General features: G+C 37.6%; 1 protein-coding gene across 1 annotated transcript in view; it reads right to left on the reverse strand.

Annotated features, from left to right (window-relative positions):
• Positions 1 to 3,185: 3,185 nt before the first annotated feature.
• LCOR (ligand dependent nuclear receptor corepressor) overlaps positions 3,186 to 20,029 on the reverse strand; it is a 57,738-nt gene continuing 40,894 nt past the window's right edge. The window contains exons 4-7 of the mRNA XM_083866120.1: positions 18,584 to 18,716; positions 13,796 to 14,083; positions 10,814 to 10,907; positions 3,186 to 8,034 (exon numbers count right to left, since the gene is read on the reverse strand). Coding sequence (XP_083722246.1) covers positions 7,065 to 8,034; positions 10,814 to 10,907; positions 13,796 to 14,083; positions 18,584 to 18,716 — 1,485 coding nt within the window. The 3' untranslated portion in view covers positions 3,186 to 7,064. The remainder of the gene's footprint in view (positions 8,035 to 10,813; positions 10,908 to 13,795; positions 14,084 to 18,583; positions 18,717 to 20,029) is intronic.

Consider the following 20,029-nt stretch of genomic DNA (forward strand, 5'->3'; position numbering starts at 1 on the left):
GGATAGTGTGTAAACTGTCCCTGAGGGTTTTTAAACAGTGTGTGTACAAGTTGGATTCCTAAGAACATTAGTTTAAACTTACATTGCGGACTGATAAAATACCAATGTTTGACAATTTAACAAGTGGAGGTTAAAAAGAGTTATGAGCAAACACTCAAAACATTTTATACATTTTAAAGCAGCAGTAAGCTGCTGTAAGCATACATCCCATCAGTACAAGCAACACGTGGGACTCAGATAAAGGTTTCTATTTGCAAAAAGCCCATCATATATCGATAAGTAAAGAATATTCACCTGCTAAATTAGAATGCACCTAGTTACAGACTAGCAATTCAAGATTAATTTTTTAATCAAATACTTTGCTATACTTTGCTATTACATACTAAAATTCCTTAAGCTCACTAATGCTGGTATTCTAATCTATTTTTTTTTTAATGTTCCCCCTTCATTTAAGAAATATACCATTCCACAACTTAAACATTAAGATCCATTTTCAGTCCTCAGATGTAAAAAGCATGTCAATGAGTTTATATTAAAAATTTACATGGTAAAAAGGCTTGAATTTCAGCCAGAGATTCTAAATACTACTCATTCCCTGAAGGCATAAGGGAGAAAGAATCCCTACCCATTTTTCTTGTGATATAGTTTTCAAACTGAACATTAAACAATGGTTCAAAATGGTTTTTTTTCAGTTTGGGAAACTTCCTTTCCCTACCCATCATCCCAGATTCCCAATGTTAAGCCCTGAAATGGCCTACTGAAATGATCAGTTAAAAATACCAGGCATGTATATATACATCCCCTGCCTGAACTCTAGAATACTTTGTTGTACTAGTCTTTAAAAGACAAATTAGTATCCCAAGAGACCTTGTGATCTGACCTGACATGCTGTTAATGATCCTAGTTTGTATATTTGAAGTATCTCATAACCTGAAGACCAGATTTAATTAAGACTCTGGCATTGTAACAGAAAAAGTGCTGCAGTTATTTATCCCTTTTCTGGTACTTTAGAATAGGTCAGACAAGTGCTTTTTGTAGTGACAGTAAAAGTTTACATGCTTTCACGCAGGCATAAAAAGTATCATCTGCAAAACTATTTGAGAAATGTAGCACCAAGTCATTGATAAACTGTTTAAGTAGCTCTAGTAGTATCCTCATTATTTCTAAATAGGAAAATAATATTAAGATAAACTGTGCTAGGTGATGATGAGAGAAATTGTTTTTGATGTTAACTTTTCCTGTTCCTGTCAGAATGAAGCTTTTGTCCTAATCCCTGCTCTGTAAGGTAGTTATTATCTTGAGTCCTCCTAAATTATACTTACCAATTCAGTAGAGACAAGCACAGGGGCACAGGTGAGGATGTTTGTTTTTAAGAAGGTAAATTAAATGCTCTGGACAGGCTGAAAAAATCCTCCTTCCTAGTACATCACCCAGAAAAACTGAATTTGCAACTGGGCTAAGATATTTTTATGAGGATTAAATAAAGTTCTCTTAATATGAAGGGTTTTATGACAATACCTGAATACAGGCATAATTCAGTAGGACATGAAGTCCAAAACTGCTGCTGTAATACTGGTTGAAAGACTTGCCCCCAATCAAAGAATGAACAGGAGAGAGAAAGAGAGAGATGGACACTAGAATGCTATAAGTACTTAACAGGTTTTTCTGGTATACATGAAGTGGATCTACAGATAATTTTGAGTTTGTAATATCTCTCTGCCTAGTGGTCATCACAGCATATTGTGTTTATATACTGGATAATCTGAAATGAGTTACTATAGTGGCTACTTTATCTGCTACATTCATCAGAACTGCACATACAACTAGCAGTGCAGATTTTCAGGTTTCTGAAAGTTCCAATTACTGAATTTTCAATATAATTCAAGATCAAGTAGAAACCTTTATAGTACCAAAACAAGTCTCAAAATTATTTTCTTACAGCTTTCTAAAACAATATTAGCCAACATTATGTACTGATGCCAAGAAAAAGCAACATTGACCTAGACTGAAATTACATTTAACTTCTGAAACATTTGTGGGAAATACCTAGAGGTTTCTGATCCTCATGAAAACGGGGGAAGCAACCCTTCCCATTCTACTTCTAACATTTGGCAGAGAATTTAACTATTTAAAATATTGTGACAAATCTTTCCATAAGGTTAATAATTTTGCCTTCATAAGACTTTGGACTGCAATAAAAGTATTCATTTTTATACTGAAGAGTTCAAATTTTGTCTTCACTGAAGAAAGAGGTCTTTACATTACAGATGCAGCCACACTGTTTTTGAGAAAAAAGGGAACAGCAGAGTGCTCCCTTCACTCCTTGGACACTGTATTCTTCTCCTAAGACTCAAGGACATCTTAAGAGCATTACGTGAAAGTAAATTGGAAAGAAACACATGGCAATTCCAGTTTTGCCGGTATAACAATCGTTGCAGATGATACAAAAAGCAATTCAATCAGAACTAAAAAGTTGTTTCACAAAGCTTACTCAACCCTAAAGCCCCTGAATCACTTTGCCAGCTCCTATGAATTTCCACGGAAAGGCAATGTACTCCCAGTACTCATGAATGAAATATTTAGATGCAAATGCTGGCCAGCCACAAGACAAAGCACATTCTATTCCTTGTCTGCTCTTATCCAGTCTAAACACAATTGCAGTTACCTCCTGTGTTTAGGAATATCCTCCAGCTGTGGAAAGTTCTACAAAAAAGGTCATGCAGGAGTTTCGAGAGAACACAGAAGCTGAATGTGTTCCTTTACTAGAGGCATTATCCTATCTGTACCCCTGCACTGTCAAAACTAATTTTTTCTCCAATTGCCAAAAAAGCTCAGAGTTCGAATTCAGGTCTAGCAATAGGGTTGGTAATGCAAGCATCAAGTTATGAGTTCTGCAACAAAAAACAAAGCAAAGGCATACCTGTATTGCTTATGAAGCAACTTCTCCTGTGCAACAGGGGAAAAATGAGAAATTCTAAAGGAAACTGTCTTGAACCTTTAGAAAAAAAAAATCAGGGAATGACTGGAAAATAAATTATCTTTAGACAGAAATAAAAACGAGTCCAGAAACGTGTCCCTACAATATCTAACTGGAAACGTTCAACTCTATAGCTGTACTCAAGCATTACAGCCACAATAATGCCTACAACACTGTGGAATGAGGATCCAGCTGGCTGAAAGTGAGGTAATAGTTTGTAATAGGTCAGAGTTCTAAAAAAGCACTTTTACATCTTACAAATCCAAATTAAAAAAAAAAAAAAAAAAAAAAAAAAGGACACATTTCATACATGTTGGGCTTTCTCACCAGAACTGTACGATAATTAACTCCACACCAGGACCCCTACCACACTAAGCCTTACTCATCTTCAATTATATGCTGCAGCAAAGATTTACCAAGCGACACCTAAACTTCAGTACAATATGAAACTTCGATTCTTAAAACTTTATACACACAAAATATAAAATTACTTTTCTAGGATGGGGTAGGGGAGGGGGATTCTCCTTCATGGTACTTGGACTGAAAAACTAGTTTTCAGAGACTGCCACAAATATAATTCACAGTTTCTTGCTGTCAGGCTTTTTCAGCTACATCAACAGTAGTACACAACAATACTGTTAAGTCCAATAACTACATCGGATGGACATTCTCAGGAATAAGAGAAAACTAGTGACAAAAAATACCTGAAAGGTCTCCTCCTAACAACGTCTCGATTTTTACAGGGTTGCAGTTTGTCTATGTTACACATTAATGCGATCTCAGAAGAGCAGCAGGAGAAGGCTTTAAAATCTTTCTCCTGTCCAAGTGATCCAAGTAACATAAGCATCCACTTACCAGAAATAAGATGAGAAACAAGGCTTTTGTTACAAAGACCGCAGTGAACCACACCTTCCCACACCAAAATATGGTCAACCAGGGATTTTGGCCATGCAAACTGCTGGTCAGCAGAAAATTAAGCATGCTAATGGACAAACATTAATTCCAATCATATATTTAAAATGATCCCAAATACTACTAGTTAGCTACACTGAAAGCACCTGCAAAAATATGTAGTGAAAAAGAAACAAAATCTTAGTGATCATTGCAGCACTTAGAGTGATACTAGTCTTAAGTGATGAATCACCTCAGAGAAAATACGTTAGATGGGACTTTGAAACAAAAAAGTAACATTAAAAGGTGCACCTGAATATTACAGACTAATTTACAAAACCTACAATAAGGTAAAATATATATCTTTTGAATATTCAGCAGCTTTTTTTAAATTTGTTTTTATTTTTTGAGAGGCTCATGAAATTTTAAAAAGGGACCACTAACTAATCTCAACCATGCTTCACAAAACAATAATGGCTATTTCATATTGCAGTTACCAATGTAATGCAATTAGTGCTTAAAAAATAATCTACACTTTTTCTTTTTTTTCCTTTTTAAACAGAGACCTTTGGAGGAAATATGGTTGTTCAAAAGCTTCTCGAAAAAGAAAGATTACCTGAATATTAAGTTATCACAGATCAAGTGTTGTGTTTAAAAGCTTTGCAGTTATGAGTATTACAATCTTCAGGTCTCAGGACATTTAAACTGAGAAAGTTACGTGTTTGGTTTGTTGTTGTTTTTTTTTTTTTTTTTTTTTTTAAATCCACTTTCTAACCAAAGCAAATAAAGAGTACTCAACTTCTCACTATCTATTTACAATTCTTAGCCTACAGTCTGAAATGACAAGACAAATTCTCTTTTAAAACTGCAGCATTAAAGGGTAGGCACACCATTCTTCTGCTGCACGATTGTCACCCACTTAAACATACACATACAAAATATTTAGGTTAGTAAAATGAGCACTCCACTTACACTACAGTGACAAGTTTTATAAAACTCAACTTATGTTTCTTAAATAAGGACAGCTGCAAAAGGTTAAACCTCTCTCAAGAGTAAAACTGTGTTACTTTTTTTTTTAACTTGCAACAAACTTTCTACCATAACCTCCAACAGCAGATGAAACCACACTTTAAACTGCGCCTTTATTGCAATCACCAGCTAAACTGGAGCATATTGCAGAGTTTATATACTGCTACTGAGCTTAAACTGCTTTAAATGCCAAGATGACAACTAGAAAGCTACAAGGAACCAGGATTTTGAGGACTAAAATATATTAAGTAAACAAAAGTAAAGTATACTTGGGGCCAAATGCCCAGTCCATTCCAAGAATGAGCAGTGCATATTTAAAACAACAGCAATGGTGTGCCTAACCTTTGAAAATATGAAGTTGTTGGGGAGGGGGAGAGGCTAATAGAATCAATTGTTCCAGAAGTCATTCAGCATCCCTAGGGCTACCTAGGCCACCCTCCCATGAACTTTGAGAAACCACTTTCACTGACATCACTTAATGCTCTCACACAAAAACTCCAATGTTTCTTTTGGTTGTGCAAATGGGGGAAAAATGGTAATTCTATCTACCTTTTTGCACAAATTAAGACCAAATTGCTTCTACCTGAAGAACCAGCAATTATGATTTGGTCATGTTGTGGTAAATCCAGTAAGCTCCACTTAGTTACTGACCACTCCCGCAGAAAGTATCAAAGATAAAAGTTCAGTACAAAACTTATCCTGGATCTCCATATAATCATAAAGATATCACCATATTGAAAAAAACCCCAGATTTGTGGTTTACGGAGTGCTTTTTTTTATGGTGTTTAAATGCTTATTCTAGCATGTGCTAAACCACTATCAAAATAGATTAAATAAAAACAACAACAAAAAAGCAGGACTTAAATAAATTCCTGCTACTGGCAACTGTAATATTTAAAAAGGAAACACCCATTCATTGAGTGTTCGACCCTGACAGTATTACAGATAGATAGGATGCAGAGCCTGAATTAGATCAGGCTACCAGTGTTTTACTTCTTCCCTGAACATTAACAAGCTCCTTCACTAATGTGGATATTTGGGCAGACTACTGAGGTTGTAACGTTTGAGATCACCATTTTGTGGGCTATTTTTTTTTCCTTTTTTTTTTTTCTTTTTTTTTCAGCATCACAGTAGTTTGTTACACAAATCCCCCATCCCTGGATTAGAGTCATTTAAACTGGCTGTTGGGACCACATAGTTTAGTAAACTCAGAATCAAGTCTGTAAAAAGTGTAAAGGTCACAAAGAACCATAGTTCTGGTATAATGAGGCATACCCTAATACATCATTTAGTGTACCCTGACTGCTCCTCCTGACTGTGAGAAGCTTGTCTTCCGTGAGATAAGGCTACATCCTCAAGCAGGTGAGTCTAAATATCACCCTTCAAAAACACCAAATAAAATTACAGCGAAGGTAGTGTTATAAATAATTAACTGACATTTTCTGAAGGTAGTGTATGTAAGTTTTCCCTCCCCTCCCCTCCGGGTGAGCACTAAGCAGATAGCAAATGGTAAGTACGGATAATTTAGAAAGAAAACAGTGGAGAGCCTAATTAGACCCAATTGATTATCTATCTAGTTGACAAATCTGAGTTCAAGAGAGGTACCATTCCTAAATAATTTGATTTAGCTCATATCTTTCAATCAACTGGATCAACAAAAAGAAGAGGGGGAAAAAAGATTTCTGAAACATTTCTGAAGAATGACAGTCTGATGTTCATTTGAAAATTGCCTGGTTTTAGGAGAGTGTCAGTTTAACAAAGTGGACTTCTTTCTATAAAGGCAGATATGAAAAATCCAACATCAGAAGTTCAGGCAGGCTCTACAGGCAAGATGTCCACTTCTACAGATCTGCATTCTTTGTGAGGTAACTCAATTCTCTATTACAGAGAAACATGCAAAAGGCAAAAGAAAAAAAAAAAAAAACAAACAAAACAAACAAAGAGGGCAGTGGGCAGGTGAAGGAGGGAAACTGCACCATACCAGGCTAGAAAAATTTACAAATGTGACATTCAGAGCACATCTTTCACCTGTGTTCACATAAGTCTATGCTAAACTGCAAAGGAAAGAGCATTGCAGTAAACAGGAGACTCAGGTGCGCTCAGTGATGGTTGAACTATGCAGTAGTGCTCACCCAGTTTGCAAAGTAATTGGCACTCTACACCATCCCTATTCATCCTTCAATTCATTCGCACTTTGTGCTGCTTCTCCCTGGGGATCTAATTCAATCTTTACTGAAACATCCTGCCCCTCCGACCTCATTAATTTCATTTTTTTCTTTGGAGGGTTTTTCAAAGTGCCCAGCCTCTCTTTAACTTTGTACTCCAGTGTACTGTGGGGGATCCCATAAATACTCTGAGCTTTGGAAACACTCATTTTCCCGCTCATAACCACCGAGATTGCTTCCTCCAGTATCTCGCTGTTGTACTGTCTGTATCTCCCTCTTTTCTTCCTAGGTTGCTTGGAGCCAGGATCTCCCTCTTGATCTGAGGTGGGATATGGCTGTCCAGAGGTAGACTGCTCAGCATCTGAGCCCCAGGAATCTGGTCCAGCATCCAGCAAACTTCTCCTATTTTGTTTTGGAAGGATAGCCCTTAACTTTTTGCTAAGCGCGCTCTCCGTTTGTGAACCCATTACCAAAGAGCTATAGCTGAACTGGTCACCAGTGCGGGACTCCCATGAAAGGTCCATGCCTCGAACTTGTGGTATCTTTAAATCCACAGGAGATGAATGGCTCACGTCCTTTTTCCCATCCTGTTTAGTATGAAGTGCCATTTTTTGAAAGGCAGAGTTTTCTGTAAGAAAAGGAAGGTCACTGATGTTGCTGAGTGCACCATTTCCCCTGAATTTCATGCGGCTGAAATTGAATTCGTAGTGTGGTTTTGCCCAAGAAGCCTCCCTGGATAATATTAAGTGCTGTCCATGATTCTGTAGTCCAGATGGCCCATGGCTGGCAGCTGTAGAAAACTGGTTTCTGCTCAGCAGTTCTTCACTAATCTGGAGTGATCGAGCCAGTGGTACTTTAAGAGATGTGGAGTGGCCATAACCTTCCCTGGTTCCATCCTGCAAGCTTCTTGGAGGTACCCCATCACCACTCTGTAGTCCCTCCGGATGGTGCTGGCTGGGTCTCCCAGGTCGCCTAATTGGATGGAAGGAAACTGATGTGAGCAGGACTTGCACAGGTAGGGAGGGATGGGTGAGGGGGCCACTCCTTTATTAGAAGGCCTTGCTTGGGTAACATCACTTTTTGTGTTATTTATTTTTCTCTAAATTTTTTTTTATTACTTTAATTTTATTTTTTTTTTAAGTCTCAGCATCAGTCAGTTTTAAAACTTGTTCGCAAAAAAAGAGAAGCTTTTTGGGCAAAGAAAAATGAAACCTGTTGGCTGGTCTCTGGTTGGGTTCACAAATTCTCGGAGTAGAAAAGACTTCGCGCAAGCGTCTGTAAATAGCACCTTAATTACAAAGTAGTGATCAATCGCCATAGATCTACACACAACTGTGTTACTGGTGTGACGTTACCACTAAACAAGCACAGTAATAAAAGAGTAAGCCAAAGTGCAACATATTCAACATGCAAATATGACTGCCACCTGCAGTATCTACACATAGGTGGAAACCCTGCATAGTGTTTGCTTACATCATAATGAAGAATTGCTGCTCAGGAGAAAAGAAAAAGCTTAGCAGGCCTCAAAGGTATTTGCCTGACTTTCATTAAGCACCAAATATGAAAGCTGGGATACTGCAGATCACAAAGAAAAACGCTGCATTACACCAGACTTACCAAACGGCTCTCTTTAACAACTAATTGCATATATACACAGCCCCGAATCTCATTTGATATAAAGCATGGCTAGAAAAAGGAAGATCTAAGCTCCAACTGTCATCCAGATCAAGGGTTAGCAAAAAAAAAAAAAAAAAAAAAAAAAAAAGGCAGTATGTATTTTTACCACTTCCCTTTCATCACAAGTGTTCTTTCTATGAAATTACGTACCACTGCTGCAGAGAATCACATCTATTTTAATGCTTTGATTGCTTAGCCCCCTGTAGTTATTAAGTCACATTGGTTTCAAAATCCACCTCCAAATTTCTCCATGCTCAGCACAGAAATTAACAAAGAGAATTTATTTTAATACTCTGGGACACTATACTGGTGTAAAGGCCTCTGGCTAAGTCAGCATTACTTAGGGATAGGATACATAGTACTGAAAAGCCACATTATTATTTTTAACATCACACTGGGATTACAAAAAGTCTTCAGAGAAAAGACATCCACTGAAAGAACCTGGCATGTAACATACGCAGTGCTTGATACACATGCTGTTCACTTCTCTCCAGGATACAACAAAAGTCAACAAGGATTCAGAACAAAATCCAGAGAAATGGATCAAAGTTTGCAGTTCCAGAGAACCCTCTCAGACAATGTGCATTCTCCACCCCTTCTACAGCATGTATCAGCATCACAGTGTGCACCAGTGATTCTAAACTTAATAAAGGTCATACTGGCAGCTAAGAGAGGATTACACCTGACTTAGAGATGCTAAACAAACTGCAGCCAGCCTCCTATACCACACACCTGTACAAGTAACCACAGGTGCCAGTATGCCACATCCTCTCTGGACCCACAGGACTGAGCAGGACAGTGCCAGATGCTGGCCCTGCCATCCCTGCCTGTTGGACTTTGGCCCTCACTTGATTCACAAACAAGGGAATAAACAGTACAGAGCCTCAGTGGCTTCTGCTGCCTTCCTAGGAAAATAAAGATGGATATAACCTGTTCAGAATTAAAAGGGAAATGCTGCTGGGGAAGGTTTATGCTAAAGAATTGTAAAAAGTATTAAGACTAAGTTTTAAAGAAGGATTGAAGTACTTTATTAAAAGAAATATTAAACAGAAAAGTAATCTCGAAAGGAGAAATCTGAGATAGTAATATTTTTCCAAAGAGAAATGCAAAAATTCAATCAGATGTTATAGGTACGTGGGATTGGTGCTGGAAGAAGGTTGCTAGATGAGATTTTCAAGTTTTTCAAAGGCCATCATAAAGCTAAATCCAGCAATTAAATAGCACTTTAAACCATATACTATTTCTGTACTTCAATAAAAAATTATTTGTTCACAGTAGCTTCAAGATAATCAGCACTCAAACCCTCTCTTAGTCCCAGTCAGCCTCTCCAGCAGAACCCTAAACTAAGAGTAAGGGGTTTCTAAATGTATGCAAATAGTAACCACTAGAAATATGAAACCTAAAGTGTTTTGTTTTTTTTTTTAATTGAACAGACTTTCACACCTTGAACTGATTAAGAGTAAGAGTAGTACACCACATACTTTTTTATTTAAAAAAACCAAACTTGTTCAGTACTACAGAACAATCACAAATCCAAAGTTATATTTAAAGTTTTCTGAACTACCAGACTCCCTGCCTCATGTTCTTTTCTAAGTTGTGGTTTATGCTAGGAAATATTCATGCAGTGATTTAAATCTAATTCAGTATGGTTTATCACCCAAATCATTGTTACCTCTATAATAAACTTTCCTGTTAGCTACCTTTGCCCTAAGTAAAATGAAATCTAAATATACTGCAAAGCCTCTAAGACTCTTCATGCATTTAAATGAGCTTGCATCTCCACAGAAATCCCCTATCACTAAACCCAAGTAACAGGTAATGGAAAGATCTCTGGCTAAGTACCAAATTGTCCAAAATAACAGATATTAGAATCTTTAACTGCAGGTTATACCTGTCTCAGTTGGCAACAACTCTTATTTGGCAGGTGGGGTGAAGGTATTTGCCAATGGTGCAAGTTGAAAACACATTACTCCAAAGGGTTAACACCAAAAGAAAGTCAAAATTAACAGGAGCTAAGCACATATTTTTAGTAAAAAACTCTTTTAAAAGGTCATAGTAAGTTGCTTTCTCTTACCCATTTCCTGAAGTACTGGAGCACCCTGGAGAGTGACTCAGAGAGGTGCTGCCAGCACAAGGACTCTTCTTAGTGGATAAATCAAGTACACCGTCTGTAGAGACAAAAGAATGACTTCAGTGTTTGAAGAAGCAGGATCAGCCACGCTGATCTTGTCTTCAGCTGAAAAGACAAAATAGTAAGTCTTCTGAGCTGAAGTCATTTTTAGCACACAACATTTTTTGGTTTATTGTCTTTTTAAATAAAATAAGGCTTGGGTTTTTTTTTTTTTTTTTTTTTTTTTTTCAATATGGTTTACATGTGACTTCAATACAGTCTTCAGAAATCACAAAAAAAAACTTAACAAAATTAAAAGTGTATCTGTTACAAGAGACATAGCATAACAAATTACCTACAAGTGACAGTTCTGGATACAACAGAGCCTATCACAAAACTACCTCTCAGTGGTCCAGAACTAAGACAATCTTCAAGATTTGTCAACCTGAGATATTCCCACCTTAAAGGGAGGCTGCAAGCCAGTATTCAGATTTTTTTTTTTTTTAATCCAAATCTCTTGTAGGAAAATTCACTGAGAATTTCATATTGGAAATTAAATGAACACACATATAGATGTGAGATTCCCTCTCACAGAGCAGCCAGCTTCATCTTCTTTTTTCATGTCTCCAATGGGTCCCTACTGGAAAAGGCACTGTCTTTCTATATTGAGTTGTTTGATCCCCCCTCTTCCATATGCCAGAATGGTTTTCCTGTTAGACTGCTTCCTCCTCTTTCACTAATGGCACTTCCTCATGCTCCCCTCACGCTCCCCTGAGAACCTTTAGGTAAACTATGTATTTATAGGCACAAGAAAAGGGAGCACGTTTCACCAGAAAAGTCTTGCTCCTGCTGCACTGAAGCAGCTTGAAATCCTTGTCATTTCAGTAAGGGCAACATTGTCATTGAACCAGCCCAGCCATCTGAAGTTCCTGGAAACTTTGAAACGAGGAATTTATGAGGCAGAGATAAATAAAACCTGTTGGCAAGGTGAACTCGAGACATATCAGAGCTCCTCACTCATTCCATCTAATCAAGTGAATACCACCCAACACAAGAACAATGTAGGACGGTTTTCAGATTGCTTAAAGTTCTCATTTGACATATGGAGAAAAAACATGATAAACAGTGAACTAGAATTAACTTATGGAAAGCCGTTCCACCCACTGCATTTGGGAACACACCATAACCCAAACTTAAGCAAGCAGAAAATTAAATTTTGTTTCTGAACAACAATTATGTAGGCACAAGAGGCACAGACTGGATCAAGTCTTTCCTTCTTTTCAAGAGGCTGGACAGCACAGACAGCTGCCGGAGGCACTTGCATCCCTGCTTCTTCCCTCAGAAGGGTCAGTACTACCCAGAAGCCCCTGAGGGGAAGCAGGGCCAACCTCACACTCCAGGGAAAAGCTTACAGCAAGCTGGGTTCCCCCCAACCCACTAAAACAAAATATAGCACAAAGCATCACTAGCAATCTTTCATGGCAGCCTCTGAAATCTCTCATTAACAAGTTTGGCAAAATCTCTTTCCAATTACATTAAATGTAAATTGGGAAAAAAATTTACATCAGCAAACAGATTACTGTATAAGTCAATACGCACATGTTCTACTTTCATAACAAGTGTTATGAACATTATACATTATCTTACAGCTTTTTCCATCACATGGTACCTAAAGAACAGTTCATGTACATGCTTTTTTCTTCACCATACCATCCTCTAATTAAAAAGGAAGAAAGCAAGTGATTCTATCCCTCTTTCTTTCAGCAAAAAGTTTAACAATGAGAACAGTTTAACATTTATAAACATACATATAAAACACACTCACAAAATGCATTTACAGTAAAGACAGCTGGGAACAAATGCCTATCAGCTAACTGTACAGGTCCACATTTCAAGAAAGACACTGTTCAACCTCTCACTGCAGTTTGTAACTGAAGTGCAATGATAGCTTTCAGTAAAACTGTAAGTGCAATATGTGTCCAGATGTCCAAGCAGCATATTACCAGACACATAAAATTAACCTGTTTACAAAAAGCTTCATAAACCAAATTTAAAAGAATAAATGGATACCTACTCTTCTGTTCTAGCTAGAAAAGGCTTTGGAGTTTTTTTTAGGCACCTTTTCCATCTGCAGATGGACACCCTACTGTGACAGAATGACTTCAAGCACTAACATTTTTCTGAAGAAGGGTAAAGGCTTTAATTTTAATCAGTACAATACTCTTAGGATTCAACACTTTCAGAAAAGAAAAGTTTATATATTATATATCACTCACAGAATTTGCTTTTTTTTAAAAAAGGCAATTTTGATGGAAAGCAAGGTTTTTGAATTAAAATAAGCTCTGAAACACTGTTACAAGTTATTCAATCTGTGCTCTGTAGAACAAGTCTATTTTTAAGGCAGAAAAGAGACATTTCTTCCAAATGCACAAACCTGGAAGTTTAGTGCAGTTCATGGGTATCATTTTTATAGCCTTCACAAAGCAATTTCTCACAGACTTTTAACAGATACTCTTCTCACACCACGACCAGAAAGAAAATAAATCAGCCTTTCAGTCAGACTGTGCACTAATCTTCAGAGAAGAGACAACATTATGATTTTCATGACCACATGAACTTCTCTTATCAGCAAGCACAGTCTATTTTGGCAGACTGTTTCTTGCAGCTCCCAGGAGGAACAGCACATTCATCCTCGGAGTCTAGAGCATGTCCATCCCCTTTGCCTTTCTTCAAAAGAACCTCTCCTGTCTACTGGTCTACATTCTTTCAAAAAGTCTTTGCTCCCCCAGACACATTGAACTAGTCATTATTTTACTGTAAAAACATCTGCTTTTCCACTTTACATTTTATGAAAAAGTGCAACCTTCTAATTGTCTGGTTCTGGAACAAGAATGCCATTAATGGATTGGATTGCCACAGGATGCAAGACACTGGTAAGAGTCCTACCTTGTTCACTAGGTTCTGACTGAGACTTTCTGACAGTAAGGTCCAGAGGTGAGTCTTGGTCAGCCATGAGCAGTTTGCTGAGCACAGGGTTCTGAGCAGTTGCAGCCGTGGGAGAGGAGGCGACCAGAGATGCTTTCAGCAGGCTTTGGTTCTTTGTGCTATTGGGCTGGCTGGAGTCCTGAGTAGAGCTATTTTTTGAGGTATATTCAGCAGCAAACTGTCGGATCATTCGCTGCATGATCTCACGGGCCACTAGGGGAATATTGGGGTCAGAGACCCTAGGACTGTCTGCAAATATTAGAGATTTCTTTTAAGGAAGCACTTTAAGTAAAACAGCTTTTATATTAAGTCATTGCTTATTTACGAAAAAAAAAAATCCAGGGGAAAAAAAAAAGCCAAAGATAAAATAGTTTCTGTAGAAAAGGTACTTTAGTCTTAGAACACCTGAATAAGAACCATTGCTAATTCTGGTACAGCCTTCCCAAAATAACACTTTGCTAATAAGAAATACACAATCTCATATTTTGTTTTAAAATACAGATATATTCAACCATACCTTTAAGAGGTGTGGAAATGGAAAGGAGAGCTTAAGTGCCAAGTAATGGAGCTCATCCAAAAAGACTGAACAGGTTATACAGTGGAAGAATTGCTTAACTTACCTGCAGCTACAGAAAAGTAAAATGGTGAATAAAGTTGCACAAGTCCCCTATAAGTTTACTGAGAAATAAAGCCCTATAATTCTGACCATTTAAAATTATTCACGTGAAGATCAAATGTTCAAGTGTCTTCCATCTCATTCTACCTATTCCTTTTGATATTTCTACCATTGTAATCAATGCAGGACCAGGAATTACCCAAAGAACTTGCATATACACAAAACCCCAAGATGTGTCACATGACAAGTAATTCTATTTCTAGAAGAGCTGCTAAATCTATTAGTAATGGATATGAAATAGAACAAATAGGCATTCCAATTTATTTACACAAAATAGCGTATAAATAGAAAGGTATCTGGGCATGTAGGCAACCCAAAAATTTACTGACAAAAATCACTATTTTAGACCAGTAGTAATTTGTGATGTGAAAGTAAATCTGTAATTCCTAAATAACAAAAGCTAAGCCCTGCCACTTCACTTGAAACACTGTGTTTTCTGGCCAAATCAGTTTTGGCTTTATTAAACAAATAAAAAAACCCTCACCCTAAAAACCAAAACAACAAACACCAATCACCCACAATACCCCCAAAAAACCCCAAAGTAAAGACAACCACACCACTATTCCAGAAGCGGCTCAAAAGGTTTGATTTTCTACTACTGAAGAAACATTCAGGAAAAAACTGTACAGCAGAAGACCAAATAAATCTTTAAAAGCAGCTCTCAAGAGGGAACAACAGAGAAGTGTTTACTACCTCTTTTTAAAAAATTGCCCAGGTTGAAAGGTAATCGATTGAGATTGAGCTATTAGAAGCATTATCAAAATCTCCTGTAGGACCTTTCAGTGTTAGATTTGCCTTTTGCCACCATTTTTGTCAAAAGTACATCAATCCAACAAACCAGCTTTATTGTATGTGTAAAAAATGACTGACATGAAGGTTTGAGCAGAGCTGCCCACAAATCAAAGATCAGCAGTAGCAGCCTGTTTCTTGATGAAATATCATACTGAGCCTTAAATACTTATCAAGCCTAAATTCCTTTCTGTTAAGCAAAGCTTTCTATACCTAACATCTTACACAGTTACCACATACATTCTTACAGTAAATTTCTGTAAATCCCATAAATTTACAGGACGTTTATGTAAACACGTAATCATTTTCTTTAAAACATCCTGTTAAGTATAAAATACTAGAGTTTTAAGAAATCACCAAAACATGAGCCAAACTTAAATTTTGGTATATTTATAATCTCACTTGCTTCCCAAATGATGTCCACAAGGACACCAGCCTGGAAAAGTGTGGAGGCTTTGTTCTGCCGTGGTGGCATTTCTTCTAATTTTCTTATCTCTTCACTATAATCTCCTGAAGGATATAGAAAGGCTTTAGGGAGGCCCAGAGGGACACAATTTGATGGCATGATCACACAGATCCCAACTGTTTGACATGTGCTTGCAGCATATACAAGTGAGGCTGGCAGGAATGCAGAGCTCTATGGCTCTTGTTTTTTCTGAAAGAAGATTCAGGCCTTTACTGTGCTCCATGTTCATATGTTCATTTCAAAAATGCTTACATCTGAACATATTTACACATTCAGAAATAAAATATTACATATGCCTACAGCCACGCATCCTTGTAATCTGCAACTTCAAAGAATCAGCCCAGAATGACAACTTTCTAGTGTAGTTCAAGATAAATGCACTAATTCAGGTCACAAAACTCCATTTTCAAGCAGAAGGGTAGGTACCTAGCATATTACAGGCTTCTTAATATACAGCCTGAATGCTGAAGATTAAAGCTGTTCAAAAGCAAGTGGAAAATATGTGCTGGTGCCCGTCCAGCATCACTAGAAATCAGCCAGATATTTATCTTGACTCCACCTGTCCAGGTTTTTTTAAAGAAAATAAAACTAAAATTAACTAAAACATAGAAATTCTCAGAGAAGAAAAAATAGAGCAAAAAATATGAGCTATAACTAGTTAAAGCAATACCTATGATCTTTAAAGCCTTAACAGCTTTTGTATATTTTTGTACTGAAATTTTAAAGGGCAGTATCAAACAAGTAAAGTTATGATTTCATTAAATCAGAAGAAGGTCCTGTCCTGCCACAAAGTAAGTGTAACAGACAACTAAGTACTACCACTCTGCTTTAACTGGAAAAATATGAATATTTGAAGGAGGGTTTACTGGGTCAGAGTGCCAGGGACACAAATGTCAGAGAAAGGACTAAGATTAATGGACAGTAAACCTCTGCAAAAAGTTTGCTGATCTTGTTAATTCCCTATTCACATTCAGTATATGAATGTGTGGCCAGTGTTTAGAGAGTATCTGCATTTTCTCTGACCTACCTGGCCTACAAAACACCCATATCAAATGTTACTGGCAGTGAGGATGGAAAGAAGAAAAAAAACTAATTGCTGGCATGAAGCCAGGAGAGCTCAGCATCATCTCTGAGCAATGTAGGAACGTCAGAGTTCTGCCATTCTTTGTGTCCTCTTTGGCATGACAGTGCCTTGGGATTTTATGGCACTAGCTTGAGTTAAATTTCAAGAAATCTAAATACAGACAAGCTTGAAAATCATGCATTAAGGATTCCAAACTCACTTCCTACCAGGCTTCTAACCCTTGCCTATTACTCAAGCACAGCTTTGTCCAAGGAAGGAAAACAAAGGTATATTTAAAAAAAATTCTCAAAGATTCTTAGACATCTGACATGTTCCATTATCTTTACTCTGGGTATCCAGCCATGGACAGACTATTACGCTCTTCGTTAGCACACTGCAATATCTGCTGCTGGGGCCCCAATGAATTTAAAAATGCATACCTTCCTAAAAGACACACACACACACACACACACACACATCATACATAAAGATTTAAGTTTAGTAGTAATGGAATTAAGTCTTTGGTAAGCAATTTGGAAATAATGGCAGGGCTTTGATTTTCCTCACCAGAAAAAGCAATATTGAAAAAAACCTGTATTTTTTCTAGACTTTAGTTTTCTTAAATTCCTTCTGGATTTGAAGATAAATGGGATAAACTCAAAAGCAAAAGGAAACATTAACCTTACAAGAAAAAAGAAAACTTGAAAAGGAAGCCTTGGAATAAAGGCATTATCTGAACTATCAGTAGTAATGCAGTAACTATCCTTCCTACCATCCCACATGTATTGCAAAATGTATAGAAGCATCATAATGTATAGCTTGTATTTATTCATTTGAGTCATAAAAGAAAGACTAAGATACTGTTATCTACTTAAAACACCTTTAAATATTTTGGTCACTTGAAGGGAGGGCTGAGGACTGGCTACAGCAATTTCTAATTTGTTAAACTGAAGCCTTGTATTGTCCCCCAGCAGATAGGTTGGAATTACTGATTTGGCAGATTTTCTGACACATGGGTTAGACTGATAAAGTACGATGTACTTTCATTCAGGATGCATTTGGAAGCAACCTCTGGATTCATGTTTCTCAGATTTGTAGAAAACAGTAAATGAGTTCTGTGCCTTCCTTAAGAGCACAGTTTAAGCAACAACTCTCCAGAAGGTATTTAGGTGATTTTCTAGTATTGAACATGTTCTCAGCATATTCTACAGCAATTCTTTTGCTGATTACATTTTGAATTCTTCACATATCCCCGTTAGCACTATTTCAATACTATTTTATAATGCAGATTGTTGGGAATAGGGTGGGTAATCATTACCAACAGTAAAAAGACTGATGACCTTTAAGAAAAACTGCATTAGTACATATGCCATCAAAATAAAATAAATATTTTTTTTTAAAACACATTACCCACCTACTACCACTACTGCCACTTGACCTTTCTTCCAAACAGCCTCACCTAAACACTGGTTATGGGGAACAGTTCTGCGGGGTAAGAACTGAGTCATCTCTCCAAAAGTGGAAACACCAATGTTCTCATAGAGAGATTTGGTTTAGGGCTAAACAGTTATACTCACTTCCACTGTTGCTACATTACTTGAGAGTGAATTTTTATCCTTGATAAATATATATTTAAAAGATGACTGAGAAATACCGAACATAAAATTTGAACATCAGATCTTTGACACCTACATTGCATGCAAAAAGACCACGAGAGACTATTTCCCACATCCTCCTCCCCCCATTAAAACCAACCTTTTCTGTAAAAGACTGCATTGAGGAACTCTTCCGCTTGCCTTTCAAAACGAATGATTTTTGCTTGCTCTTGTCTAAGCAGAGCTTCTTGTCCAGCTTCCGAGGCTGGCTCATCCAGACTGACTAAGTGTTCCTGCAAAGACATTTAATATTTGTAAGATCTTCCAGACTCCAAAATTAATAAAGTTCCCTAGACACTCAATATTTTACTAAATTCAAGACTTTTTAAGGTATTCAGCACAGAGTTGAATTTATTGAAATCGAAACTTATTTTTTAGGCTGCATTAGAATATTGTAGTTCATCCTATTTTCTTGTAAATTGTGCTGGTTTGAAGGTAAACCAGAGGGAGAAATTAACCCCACAGAAATACCTTGCAAGTGATTTCCAGATGGAGCTACAAGTTAACAAAAAAAGTTACAATAAAGATAACAGTACACAAACACTGGCTTAAACTGACAAAGCCAGAGTACAACCGGTACACTGGTACAACCCTCTTGGTCGGGGTGGTGGTGGCAGTCTGATTAAATGGTGGTTGCAGCCCCATTGAAACAATGGATGTGGACTTGTCAAAGCAATGGTCCTGTGGAAAGGTCTGGTCCTTATCTGGAAGTCCAGTGGTGGTTCCCCCAAGTCCCCAAACAGCAAAATCATACACCATCAAATCCAAGCAGGAATGTTCAGTACCTCCCCCAGGGCAGGGGATTTTACAATGGCATGATGTAACCCTATGAGACATAGGATATTTTTGGGGAGACCTTGATGGCACATTAGCAGAAATGACCATGCTTAGGCTGGGTGTAACAAGGAGAACACTACATCCAACTCACAGCTGGGGTATACAGATGTTACAAAGGACCCACCACTAACAGTTTATCGGGTGGTGGTAGAATACATCCTTTTGTGACACCTTATATTGTAACCCAAGACATCCACCCCTTAAGCTACACCACCTACACCATACCCAAATTAATACCCTTCTTTAACTCTACTTTATATATATATACACACATACACAATGAAACATTACATACAGTTCCCACTTAAAATTAGGTCCCATCGAGGTACACAACAGGTTTCCCCATCTTTCCACATTATCCACCAAGTGTAACCAGGTCCTTGAGCAATAACAATCCCATGGATGGATTTGCCTTTGCCTGAGGTGGGATTAATCCAATCTTTCCTAACATACCTTTCATGTGTACCACAGCGACTTTATCTCCATCTACAGTGTGCAAGGGTTCTGATTGGGCTGAACCAGCTCGATTGATGGAGCTCCAAGTGTTGACCAACCAGGTGGCTTTTGCTAAATGCAGCTCCCAGTTTCCAAAGGTCCCTGCACCCAATGCCTTCAGGGTGGTTTCTAGCAGTCCGTTGCACTGTTCAACTTTCCCAGCAGCTGGCTTATGATAAGGAATATGGTACACCCAGTCAATGCCATGATCACT

The sequence above is a fragment of the Zosterops lateralis genome (genome assembly GCF_965231275.1).
Source record: "Zosterops lateralis genome assembly, chromosome: 8".
In the NCBI taxonomy this organism is placed as follows: domain Eukaryota; kingdom Metazoa; phylum Chordata; class Aves; order Passeriformes; family Zosteropidae; genus Zosterops; species Zosterops lateralis.